We start from the raw sequence: 13,947 nt of genomic DNA on the forward strand, positions 1-13,947 counted from the left end.
TTTTTCCTCGAAGAGTCTGTGACTCATGAGAAAAAAGACAAGAGTTATGATACGTCCTTTTTGCGATTCCATCTCCAGAGAATCCACGAAAGAAAGAATAAAATTTGGGCGATTAAAGCGAGACCGGATGGGAGGGTGTCGAGCCGTTTATCGCTGAGTCCTCCAATTCACACGCCGTCGCCCTCCTACCCCCTCGAAAGGATCCAATGCGTGCCGGCCGGCACGTACTTCCATCGTTTCCTCCCTCAACCCCCACTCGAATTTAAAGCGTCCAGGTGGTGTCCATGGGGGAACATCTATGATGCAATGTACGGCAAACTGGGGTTCCGACTCTCGTGGAATCCGACGACGATTCTCGAAATCCTATCTATTTCCAGTTTGAGGCCTGTTTTTGAAACAATTATTCGACAAGTGGATCGTCGATGAGCTAGCGATTTTCAATCTTTTTTCCCAGGACCATTTTCTCCGCGAGTCAAAGACCATCCCCACCCCACATGTATTCGAGTACTTTGTAAAGGAGAATCCCAAATAATATGCGTTTAGCACTCTCGACCTTACCAATAGATTACCGTTTTCTTCCGCTCTGGAATGTTGATAAACATTACTCTTCATAAAATTTATAGTAGCTCTATTTTTCGGTATGTATAACTGCTGTAAAAATATCCTCATCGAAGGATGTGATTTCCCCTTTCCCAATTGAAACCAGCTATTTCAAAGGGTTCATGTTATCACATTAATAATTTGTGATCCTGTCCTTCTTGAAACCCGAAATACGTTAGGTGGAATACAAAGGGTTTTCTAAAAGTCCTTCTGGTAAAGTTATTTAATAATAACACGAGAAACCCGATAATGATTGAATGATATTTGAAAGAATATTTAGATTGATGGTCAAATGGTGAAACTGTCTTTTGCTGTGATAAGAAATATGCCTTTGTTCCACCGCCCGCTTACCAGGATAATTATAGTTAAGAGGCGGCCGAAGTGGTAATCCAGGGTCATTCAAATTGCAGAATAATAATCGTTCATTTTTATTTCAGCTTAAATGCGAAAAAGCCATGGCATCTAGAGTGTTCGATATAGCGAGACTTATGTGTTGGATAATTTAAAATACTTATTGATTTGTTTTCATTCATTCATTGTGTCGACTGCGTTGAATCCTCGCAAAATTTAATGATACCAGTGCAAGGCTGTTATCAAAGAATTGTACAGAAATATTTAAGGTGAATTATGGATTCCGGTTGAAAACAAAACATGTTCAAAATATGTGAAGCATTTAGTTTCGCACTTTAGGTCAAAATGCTCACAAATAAGTGAATGGGAGTAGGCATTTCTCGTGCAGGCTAGGTTTGCGTTTACAACACCAGTAAAAAAATATCGAACATTATATCTTCTCATATTTTCGCCTTTCAAGATCGTAGTCGCTTAATTTCGGCGAAACAAAGATACAGCAATCAAAAACGCAGCCCCTAATCCCCTCAAACAGACCCCCAAAAACACCCATGGAAAACAACCAACAACTTTAAATTATCTCCAGGATCCAACCGGAATTTCCTGTTGTCCTAGCAGTAATTTCCAAGAATCGAACCTTCAGAAGTTGGCAACTCGTCTCCAAGAAATACGCGCGGTCGGCGCCCCGATGTCCCTCGGCGCCTCTGTAGACCAACCGCGCCAATCGCCAAGGAGAGAGAGAGGGAGAAGGAGAGATAGAGAAAAAAGGAGAGAGACGGAGGAGGACGCGCTGGACCGAGAGAGAATGAATGAAATGCACGTATAGTAGCATGGAGTGAATGACGTCACGCGCGAGCCAATGAGAGCGATGGAGGGGGGTGGGGTGAGGAGAGTACGTGGAGGATGACCCTCCTCCCAACATCCCTCCATCCCCCCAAATCCCTTCCCCCTCTCCCGAGGCGCGGCGGGACGCGTGTGTGCGTGCGTGCGTGTATATATATACGTGTGCACACACGCTCGTATGTGTATATCGCCCTCCTCAGAGGAGACCGAGTGTGGACAGCCCCCGCGGAGTTGAGTGACGAGATCAGTTCGGGACCGAGGTCCGGAGAGAGAGAAAGAGAGAGAAAAAGAGGAGCAGAGATAGAGAGAGATATTACGGAGACTGCGCTAGTTGGGGGAGTCTTTAGCCAGGTCCGAAAGCCAGATCGCCCGGTCGGCAGACGCACGAGTGACCCACCCACATCGGTTGCATCGAAGAACGCGGGACCCCGCACCCCTGAGCCGCTGTTTCACGGACTACGGAGAGAGGGACCCCTTCCCCGAGCGCACCCTTCCCCCCGGATAAGCCCACAGAGGATGAGGACGACCCCTGATCGACGACCGGCCCTGCTCCCCCTGGCTACGCCGGCCCTGGCCGCCGCCGCCGTGCTGTTGCTCCTCGCGGTCTCATCCGCCGCGTACTCCATCCCCAGGGCCAAGGTGAGGCGACTGACCGCACTTGAAAGTGGTGTTGGGTGAAGGCTAGGTCAGCGATGAGTGTCCACAGCGTGTAGTCCTAGGGTTGCCGACTTCTTGACAATTCCGGGAGACGACCGGTCCACGAACAGTAAAATCCGGGAGCTAATGTCGGAAGCAAAATCACCGCGGGAGTGAACGGCGGGACCCTCGTCAAAAATTTCATAATTTTTCTAGACAATAATCACCACTTCATGACTGAACTGATCTTGGTTGGTTTTTTCGTTAGTGAGTCCGTTTTCAAAGTGTCCAAGAAATGTTGACTCAAAGCAACTGAAACGTAATATTTAAGTTCATCCTACCAGAAGCGATTGGAAGTAACGAGATAGTTAGTAAGTTGACGATTTCGTAAAAACTTTCCTAATTGAAACCCTTGGCAGACGACACTGATTACAAATTAAGCTTAAAGGGATTCCACAAGAGAAATTAATTCATTGTTTGGGAGATGGTTGGTTTCATTTTCCACTGTCAAGGGTGAGGGTCCGCAGTCTCCAGCAGATCCTGGACTGTCTACTGCAGATTTTGGCTAGTTTGTCACAAATTCATTGGATAGGGGTCGAAATCAACTAAAGTGAGGGGGAAGAGTGAGGATTGAAGGATATTAGATTCGTCGGGAGTATGGAATCTTTCCTTTTTTGTTGCTTCTTTCAACGCTGTATTAGGTTTTTGCTGTTAATGAACCGAAAAAGGAGCATAAATCAAATGTCTCATTCCGGGGATGAAATTTGATTGAAATCCTAGAGTACATCCCAGTTGAGACCATTGTGCTCTTTTAGTAATTTGTAGATTGATATGGGCTAATGCATTAGGGTAAACCCGAACCATTTCAGGTATATGATAACTGGTAACATCATAGAATATTGCTCGAAGGATGGTTCGGACATCCCCCTGCACCCATTACAGCTATTGCCGTTATCAAGAACAACGCATCAATAATCTCTCGACCAAATGATATAAATCAAGCACGACAAACAATCTTGAAGAGTAAAAGTAAGAGCTATTGGCTTACAACCTGAAGTCTGGAGACATTTAAGGCAGTTGATTCGGGAGTCTAGACGACTTTGGGAAAGATAGCAACATTTGCTGTGACTTATTGCGTATCGTTTGAATCGTCCTTCCACCGCCACTCACACTGAAAAAAGGTGGACCTTAGCGAATACATTGGGAAACTAAAAGTAATTACGCGGAGTCAATCTGGTTCCGAAAGGAAATATAGGATTTAACTTATCTCCCGATGGATTTTGCGTTATTCCTCGAATTACTAAACCATTTGCCACTTAATCCCCTTCTTCCTACCAATATTCGCTAAATATCTGTAGCGGAGCCTCTTGATCCATAGGCGTTTTATGTAAATGCGATCTAGTTGCCTCATTTATTGGCAATTACCGATCGAGTCTAAGTAGATACATCACCTGCGAAATGTTTGGGCACGTCTCATCAATTGTAAAGTAGATATGAAAAAGTTGGTTAAATACTCCCTGCGCTAGTGACTCGTGCGCGCAGATTATGCGCGCTTTAGAAGCGGTGCCAGTGATTACAAATTACGATGAACGATCCACACGACACCATAGTCAATCTAATATGGAAAAATTTTTAAAACTATTAAATCTGTAAAATGATTAAAGTAGGTAGTTGAGGTAGTGATCTAAATCGTTCAAAATATTTCTAGACGAGATGATTTCGGTGTGAAGCATGATATTTTACTATCAACAGTTATGTACCGTAAGTTTAACAACGGGGTTGTGCATTTAGTTGAATGTAATTTGTTTCCTAGAATTGTATGGAACATAAAATATGAATTGTAAGGTCAATTGCACCGTCGCTATTTCGCATCATCTTTTGTTCGAAAAACTCTATCTAGTTTATGAGCGGTCTTCCTTCGTTCCCTTCGCTTTGTCAAGAAAATAGCGAAGGTGAAATCGTCTCTCCCCCAAATAATGGGTTTAGTAGCTACGTGCTTGCATGTACTGTTGGATAGAATATTTTTCCAACAAATGGAGCGGCGTCAACGTTGAGCCGTCAAGTAAATTTTCTTTTAACATATTTGGACATGATTGATAGACCACAATTGTGAGGGAGAAAATTCAACCGTTAACACAGTTGACTCGTGGTTTAATTCAGTGAAGGACATGTGAGCATTTGTTCTCCCATGTTTGCTGTCTTTTGGAGTAAAGAACAAACCATTAAAATCCCTTCCCTCGAAATGCTCTGTAGTCGTTCTAGCGTCAAATTATCTTAATGGTTCTTCCTGGTTCACCTTAACATCTATTTTTACCATTTTTTACCAAATCTCTCCCTTTCGCACCTGCTCTATCTGTACTCACGAGGACGCTTCTGTGGTCACACCTGATTGAACTCGTAGAGCCATTAAATGAGTAAGGGACTCGGTTCTATTTTGAATACCTTTCACTGAAAAACAATCAATTCAGGGGCGCATAACGTATTTCGAAGCTTTTGCAAGAAGTCTGCAATAGACATGTCACAGATATTTATGACGAACAGTACCGTAAGTTTAATTACGGCGTTGCGCATTCAGTTGAATACACTTTGTCTCCTAGAATTTTATGGAATATAAACACCCCAAATATTCGCGATTTCCTTCAAGAACAGCTATGAAATAAAAATACCTGGTATTCTTTCGTGCGGCTTTTTTGAGGAATCAAAAAGAGGATCCAAATACGGTAACGTCCGAACTGTTCTTAACTTCAAAACTTACTTTAAGTGAACTGTGATGATAGCTCCTCCATGATTCAGCAGTTTGACTTATAATTTTTTCTCTTTACCACTCAATGAAAATGAATATGTCGAATTTAAATTTGACACATTCAACGTTACAGATAGCTACCTTCAAATTTTATCATTGCTATCCAATCATTACAAGTTTTTCCTTACTCTTAACAAAAATATAATGTTGGATGACAACTTCATTTAGCTTTGATTCCTTTGCTCAAAATACATTGTACATTATCTTGGTCGTTAGCATTTTCCCATTTTAATTATTTACCCATTTTATGTGTAATACCCCGAAATAAAACAAGGGTTATTTCACTTACATCGACGAGAATGAAATTATTAATCTTCAACAGGAAACTTAAGAACATCTCTCGCTTTTCATTACAGAGTTCTTGTCATGCAGAAAATAATTACACACATTAGGTGACAGCGCCTGAAATTATACGTACTCACTTAATCTATGTGGCAAGAAAATAATCCTCTAGAGTGATGTTTCTATCTGTAGTCAGGGTTTGGAAGTATGTTTCCGCTACCCATGATGATCACTTAATACGCATGTTTAAACTCCTTGAACTGCGATGGTCGTTGATAAGCAACGAGGAAATCATTCTATATGACATACACCTCAAGTGATGCAGACCATTCGGATCCACGAACCTGTATATTTCAATTGTCTTGCATCGCGTCGAAATCAGGGATACAAGTTTGCCGTTATTTCTCTGTTCTTTATAAAGTTTCTTTTACACGGACTGATGCTATTATTTATATGTTATATCTCTGCACCATTTAACCTAAACATATAACTAATACTTCGTTTTCCTACTCTACTAGAATTTCATCACATACTTTCTCATACAGGTGGTTTGTTTTTATTCCTAATTTCTCTCACTGATTCAGTTATGCGCTTATAATCGTTATGACTGTAATCAATTGGCTGCCTGGATGCTTAGCCATTTGCATAGCCACGTGTATGCTTTGGCCATCTGCAAATATAATGTGCTTAATCTGCTCTCCACCTATATTTTATTTTTTATTCCTATCTTAACCTCTTTCTTTGCTTCTATAACCGTTTTCTTGGCGTATGGTTTATAAAGCACAGTCGAAAACGGGAAAAGTTGATTCTCCAGCCTATTCCGATTTTTCACGAGACTCCATTCGCTATACGCATTAACTAGTAGTATGAAAGGAGGCGACCGACAGGTAAGGCTATTTACGCCATTAGAAATGAGATAGGCGATAAGGGTAGGATATTTAGGGACTGGAGAAAGGGTGGAGAGAAATCCAACGCAAGCATTAACCTACTCTTAAAGAAAGGAGAGAAGGGGTCAACTGTTTAACGTCCCATTCAACGGATGGTGGAATCAATTAAAGTGCTCTCCACAAAGCACCCCAAGTAGAGATTGAGATACTACTGATAAATCTTGCCACCTCCGGGATTCGAACCAGGGCCCTCGGGGTGGGAAGCCAGTATAGTAGCCGCCGCACCACCTTGCAACAATTGCATTCAGATTCCTAATGGATAATTCAAATGTTTCCTGTAGCTCCATTCTATATACGATTGATGGAGTGATTTAATTATGAAAGCCTCATTTTAAATTTTTTAATAATAAAATAACATTATAATCTTTAATATTTTTGGTATGCTACCGGTTAAGATAATTTTTGGATTAATACAGTCTTTAAAATAGTGCAAAAATACATTTACTTGCCTCCTCTAACAAAACAACAACCTGACATCAGACGCTACAGTAAGTCCCTCCTCAATACTCCATACTTCTGTCCTCCCTTCATTCCATCCAACAAGCCTATCCTGTTCCTGCCCCTTTCTCGTTTACCCCTCGTTCTCCCCTCAATCACAGTCTTGAAATCCCATCGCCAATTAATATGCTTTGCGTCTATTTTCCTGTCTTCTTATTTCTCCCAACAATCCCTTCTCCTACCCCACCATGCCTACCACTTCCTCGTTTGCTTTCTTTTCTGCCCATTTCCCCTTTCCGAACCTTCTCCACACCCACATTTTGAAAGATTCATATCAACGCCTATCGCCTAGCTTAAACGACACATGTTTCAGCGCTGAACGAAACCATAATCCATATCAAAGGAGGGAGTTCCTTTTCATATGCCAGGAAAATCAGCTGCCCGAAATATCACGATGCTGGGGCTAGAGATACAAGACAACGACAAAGGCTCTTTGACTATTACATGAGCACTCTACTCTACTCAATTGGCTACCACTTATTAAATGGGCGATTATTATAGCTATTTGTGTTAACGGGTGGAGAATAAAGAAATATAGACGATCATTTGATTTATGGCCCACAAAGGGTTGGTGGAACCGTATCTTCGAGAAACATTAATGGAGGTAATTAGGTAATTTTGTGCCACGCAAGGTCTTCCTACAGCGAGGGTATCGGTTTGTCTCCACAGGTGTGTGAACAACTATATTGGGAGATTGAAAAAGGGCAATGTTTATTCTGCGGAGAGAAGAGAGGGTAGGTGTTGGGGATTGGGGTTACAATGATGCGGATAATGCAGCATGACTAGGGGGCGCAGGACCCTAAGATGCAAGGGGCCTTGAGCTTAAGTAACAGCCTATTTCATCACAGATTATCTTTGAATGCAACCGTAACGGTAGAAAAAAGATAATTGCCAAAGTAGGAAGTGCAGCGGCGATTTTTCATTCGTTAGAATACATATAGGATGCGATGTGAAAATGTATCACTTATTATTGAACAAAATTACGAAAAAGGTGAATAATGCATAGTTTTAAATAATGATTTTCAAAGGAATTAATAATTCTCATGCCGCCATAACTTTCTTCAAATCGTTTTTGAAACAAACATATTTTGGTCTACATATTATAATTTAACTATAAACACAGTTGATAAAGCAGATTAACAATTCATTAGAATAATACGTCCTGATTTCTAAAGTACCTTATGGTAAAATGAATATTTTCTTATCACTTTATCTCTTTCAAGATGGCAGGGATATCTTCATTTCATTTTTACGCACAACTCTTCAATCAAAATTATTGATTGCTCTTGCTTAGCTGCGGCGTACGAGTGCATGTTTTTAAATTTTATTCAACAGCAAAAGCAATGCACACAAAGATTAATTCCGAAAATCACGTTTATCATCATACTTTGACTAGGAAAATGAGATCTTGGAATAAGTTAACATAATTTAATTTTTTTAAATATGTCACATAAAAGCTCTTGTGCAATTAAGGCGTTCTATTTGTTATTTATTGCTTTAAATTTTGATTATGTTTCATTTATAATAGTGAACAATGCGTTCAGATTTTACTAGGGTGCATTGTATAAACTGATAATGATATAGCTAAAGATAATAAAACACTTTTTACAGTTGCATTGGAATGTGCCGGATTAGAAAATGAACCACCTTCTCTAACTTACAGAGGGCGACGTCGGGCTCCACTGCTGTCTCCCAGGTTTCTGGCGAAATGGACACGAACATAAAGGTCTGCCACAACAGCACACCGTGTGGATGGGCTGTTTACGCCCCCTACACCAGGCATGTGCAGTACTTCGTGAAAAACACGTGAGTAACTACAATTTATACTTGCACACAAAAAATATCCTCTTCTTGGTAGTGATAATAAGTAATAATAAGTAAATAGGATGATAGCGGAGTATATCTAAGGAAGCTCGTCTAAATATTTGCTTTGACCGTGATATATTAAGAATTTTATGTTTGACATCATGAGTGTGGATTTGAATTCGTTAGTCATGATTAAGTATGGTAAGAATATCGAGATTACGAGTGAAATCCAAACGTAAAAATGACGTAATGCCAAAGCTCAACCTTTGAATATTCTTCATTAAATAAGAAAATTTGTTGAGTTTCGTTTTCTCGCTTCGATTAGAGATAGATTTTGAGAAGGCACTCGTAAACTATAATAGAAGCGTCGTCAACTTGCTTTGGTATTTCCTTCCGCCTTAGCCTTGGATTGACCAACATTATTTCCTTTTACAGCACACTCATGCTTCCAACCCCCCTTCGTACCCTAAAAAATTATCTTCCCTGGTTATCTAGATGTGAAAAACTTATTTGATGGATTCCCAATCCAGACTTTTTCCCGATTTTGATCCTGAATATTTGGAACTGATTCGATATTTTTTTGTGAATCGTCCTCATCGCTTCGCGACACACTAGTATACCTTAAACCAATCGGTTTAAAGAAACTGCGGGAAATGCCCCAATAGTAAATTCTTACATAGTCATCCGCTAATGTACATTATAATGCAACAATTTTCAAAGTTTAAAAATTATTCCCGTCAAGACTGAAAATTTTTACATTGTAATAGTTCGGTGATTGACAGTTCCAGTAGGTGCGATGGACTGCGGCAACCACGAACTGATCTCACAACTAAAAGGAAAGTTGCTCAAATTGAGAATTGCCCATTCCCATTGGGAATTATCCATACCCGGTTCGCATAACAAATTCCAGTCCAAGAAACGGTCTTTTTGTCATTTCACCCGAATTTCATTTTAAGAAAGTGACCATTCCCGACTCGTCCCCATTATTCCCGACTATACAGGTGGTCGACGACGGGTGGTCGTCTTGTAAATCCTCCATCTATCAGATTCTCCAGAAAACTCATTACCGACAATTTTCCTCGCGAATTCTCAAATTTGTCCCCACGACTTCCTTTCCCGTGTCATTCATAAAGGCTAAGCAAAGCAAGAACTAAACATTCCCTTCCTCTTCTGTCTCTCCCGTACAGCTGTGAATGCTCCAGGGGACGAGCGTGCAGGATGGCCGAGGACGACCTCTCGGCGAGTGCCTTCGTCTATCGATGCTACTCCGAAGCGACGCCGACGGGCGCCGCCGCCTAAGGGGATTCCGCCATTCCGGACTGACGAGGATCCGAGGAGATGACGCCCTATGTGCTGCATCTGACTGCGAGCGCATTGCGCTAATTTAATCTTGTCATATGCGTGTTTGTTTGTGAATGTGACGCAGAGAGATCGAGAGAGAAAGAGAGATCATCCTTCTTCGCGTCCCGGACGACGGGCGCCGCCTCATCTCATTATATTAAATTATTATTACTATTATAGATTTTCGTGGCTGTTGCTGACGAACAGTTTCTAGTTCACCGCCACGTTCCAGTCTAACTCATGGAATCAGGCGATCGTACATGTCAAGATGCCCACCCTATACATATATGTATAAAAAATTAACTTAAAATGTTAAGCGAAGGACTGAAAAAAAATCATCGAAAAGAGCGACGGGTGTAATTATGAATTAACCCTTTTCGTGATAACAGCTATTATTATACCAAAGGAATTCATAATTTTATAATTGGCGAAGTCATAATTTTTCAATCATAATGAATTTCGATGTGCAGCTAAACGCTAAAATTACTTCGATATCAAGGCATCCAATTTAAAGGATTGGAGTTTTCTCTTTGCAAATGGTATGTATTAATTCAGTGGATAATTAACACGCACTCCGAGCAGTAGGCTATCATTATAGGTCGGATAAATCATTTTCGGGGACTCTCGATGATAATGGAAAAGTCCTCTTCGGCCTCTCTTGTCTCCAGCGATGACCCATATAATATAACCCATAATCATTTTCATGCCCATTCACTCCAGGCATCTCTATATTTAAATTTCGAGCGTACATTTAATTTTTTTATCATAAACAAAAATGATTAAAAAAGGATAATTTATTTCCCTTGCAAAAAATCACGCTTCACACAAACCATGGAATCTTCTCTCGTATCGTATGTACTTCGCGATGCTGCCGCACATTCTCCTGATTGGTGTATTTTGCTGCTTATTTCTAAAATCGCTTAGAGTCACTTTTCTCTACAGCCAATCGATTTCACTTCGTCTTCATTCGATTCCCCTTTCACTGTGCCTTATTTCTAAAGTCCTCTTGTCCTACGCATTTCCAAAGCTGACTTTAATTTTGACATTTGATTAGGCCGTAATGACGACGACGATTTTACTATTATTTATACATTTATCCCAGAGAAAAAATCATTTGTTATTTATAACGTTTTTTACCAATCATCTCGGCATTTCATGTCAAATAGTTTGAATAAATATTGTTTAGTAAATCTGAGTAGCCCGTAGCAATGACCATGCAAATGATGTGATTATATTTCGTATCCTGGAGGCGGCCTATCCCATTTCCTAATTGATTTACCATAATCACTACGCACAACTAAATAACTTGCATTAGTCTTTGAATAAGGCAAGAAGTTTTTCCTGTCAAAGTAAAGTTTTTCCCTCATGTGGTTTATGAAACTAAAAAAAATGCTCAGAGCATATCCGAAAGAAAAGAAGGCGTGACTGGATCGTTGTAGGTAATTTCTTAATTTTGATAGATAAATTGGAAAAACTTTCACGAAGTTACCACTGTAACTTAGGGATTAAGGCATTTCGAGCATACTTTTTCCATGGCTTTGTTGGCATATTCTCAACAGGCGTTGGTTCATTCTTTCTCGGCAATCGCTTGGCAATTAAAGCATTATAATTATTAGGCCCACCCAGCAACAGTATTGAAGTTTTTATGTACTTAAAAAGTTAGGATGTAGAACTATTTAGAAGTAAATATAGCAATCTATAAATACATGACCGTCCTAACCCTGAGCTCCACATAGACATGCCTGTAGTGAACCTCTGCTGACTTGGGTATCTGGTTCACTGCCTCTGAACTTCACTGAAGAACATAAACGTGTACCCCAACCTCAAGGCAGTGAGCTATAAATTAAGTTCACCATAACTGAGCTAATTAGGTTTTTAGTTGACAATATATTCTACACATTATACAGAGAGAATAAGTTAAATTCGCCAAGATGGTCGTGTAATACATAACAGAAAAGTGTCGTGTTTCGCCGAGAGGGAAAAAAGAGAGAAAGGTAAATATGCAAGAATGAGTATTTCTTTCCTGCAACCTTCGCCAGTGTGAGGCGGTATATGTATTTATGAGTTAACGCTTTAACTATTAATAATCTTACTTAATTGGCCAAGACTTTTGTTTCTCTTAAATGATTGCTATTGGAATGAGATACAGAGATGTAAACACCACTGGCCAGCAGATGTATTAATATTTCAAGGAGGCTTTTCCATGGAGAAAAGCTGGCGTCACTGGATTTATCATTGACTTGTGTAACACAACTCCCCGTGTAAAAGAGCTTTGGATTCGATTTTAAAAATAAATCACCAAAGTTTTCTTTCCAACACCAACTCAATTGGTATAGACTCCAATTGCATGCCTGTGTGCGGAAAAGGACACTCACAAATTATTCTAAAAAGTTAAATCCTTCTGACCGTATGAACTTCTGTCAAACTTCCCTACCAATACAATGATTTAAGTCGAAGTAAATAATTCCATTTTATTGTATATACATGTCAATTTATAGGAGGGGAAAGCTTAGCCAAAGGCAGGTTGTATAAAATAAAATATCCATTATTTTCGTTTTTCTTGGCAACATCAGTTGAATAAAACAGTGAGATGACGTGGCCAGATTATTTTGTCATCCACTTCATGAAATTAGTTATATTTAAAATTATGGTTTGTTTTTGGTTGTAGTTGATCTGTTGCGGAGGTTGTTTTATGCTTCGCAGAATCCGAAAAATGGCTTGAGGCCTTATTTTTATCGACAGCGAGAGTCTTAAGTACAGCAACACCCAGGTGGTGTCGGGATGCCTCGCCAAGCCATGATTTTTTTTTAAAGTTGCCTGTGTAATATTGTGTGCCTTATTTATAACACCTGATGTCACGTATTCCCTACATGAAATTTGTTACTTTGTATTTATTGAGGGAAACGTATTTATCTTCAGTATTTTTTATAATTAGTAAATATATATCTGTGTGGTTTCCACTAAGATCAAATAAAATTATTGCCGGTGCAAAAAATAGGAATGTTTTATTTAATCGGCGCCCATGGCGAGTTCACCTCCAACCAATAAAGGCGATTCTCTACAGTGGCCGACGTGGAGAAGCGTGTGCGAAGGGCCGTGGACTCGGTTGAAAACGATTGAACAGGTAAATCACCTGTGTCCAATGCGAGACATTGACATAAGTTTCTAATGAAAAAATTCACAGTTGCCGAATTTCGCATCTCATTGCCTGGGGCTCCAAGGAGAAATCAGTATTTACGAAAAAAATCGACCAAAATCAACGATACGTATTTCATTCGATATCCTTGGAACGAAAAGCTCCGAATTAGACGCTTCGAAAATGTACGTGACGTGGTTTGGGTAATGACTTCCTTGTTCATAATGTTAAATATTTTGAGAGTTCCGCACATGAGGTAAGTGAAGGTTTATACAAAATTTTGAAATCATAAGATCAAAAAAATGGACTGATGGAAGTACTTCGATTAAGATATTACTCTTATAAAAACCATAAACAGTAATCACGGATTGGTAGGTGATGGTAGAGTTCTCCCAGTACTAAGCCCGACGGTGTATGTAATTCACACTTCAGGGTAGGGGGGTCAGTTCCTTTCCCTGTGCCGCTTATGGTTTCTTAGGAAGATTTGGTACCCGAGAAATCACACAGCTTGGGTGCAGCTGAGGGTGCCCAAAGAGATTTGCCCAGGTATCAAACACGGTCACTCCTGTCAGTAATCAAACTCTCCAACCCTGGACTACCGCGACCCTTTTTATATTGTACTCGTAAGTACTAGATATAGATATGGAGAAATAAAGTTAATGAAAACTGCAGTAAAGTGGGAGGGGAGCAAGGGAAACATAAATACA

At 40.1% G+C, this 13,947-nt stretch overlaps 1 protein-coding gene across 1 annotated transcript; it reads left to right on the forward strand.

The window, feature by feature from the left end:
• The first annotated feature begins 1,994 nt into the window (after positions 1 to 1,994).
• On the forward strand, positions 1,995 to 13,093 carry LOC139691880 (uncharacterized). The gene is made up of 3 exons (XM_071589808.1): positions 1,995 to 2,430; positions 8,621 to 8,763; positions 9,951 to 13,093. Exons 1-3 carry the CDS (start codon positions 2,308 to 2,310, stop codon positions 10,060 to 10,062), a joined length of 378 nt encoding a protein of 125 aa, XP_071445909.1. The 5' UTR covers positions 1,995 to 2,307; the 3' UTR covers positions 10,063 to 13,093.
• Positions 13,094 to 13,947: the final 854 nt, after the last annotated feature.

Source organism: Hetaerina americana, unplaced genomic scaffold (assembly GCF_022747635.1).
Source record: "Hetaerina americana unplaced genomic scaffold, ioHetAmer1.1.p SCAF_4, whole genome shotgun sequence".
Taxonomy (NCBI): domain Eukaryota; kingdom Metazoa; phylum Arthropoda; class Insecta; order Odonata; family Calopterygidae; genus Hetaerina; species Hetaerina americana.

Coding starts and splice junctions, on each gene's coding strand:
- LOC139691880 (XM_071589808.1), top strand. CDS start 2,308: ATGAGGACGACCCCTGATCGACGACCGGCCCTGCTCCCCCTGGCTACG. Junction 2,431..8,620: donor ACTCCATCCCCAGGGCCAAG/GTGAGGCGACTG, acceptor TCTAACTTACAG/AGGGCGACGTCGGGCTCCAC. Junction 8,764..9,950: donor CAGTACTTCGTGAAAAACAC/GTGAGTAACTAC, acceptor TCTCCCGTACAG/CTGTGAATGCTCCAGGGGAC.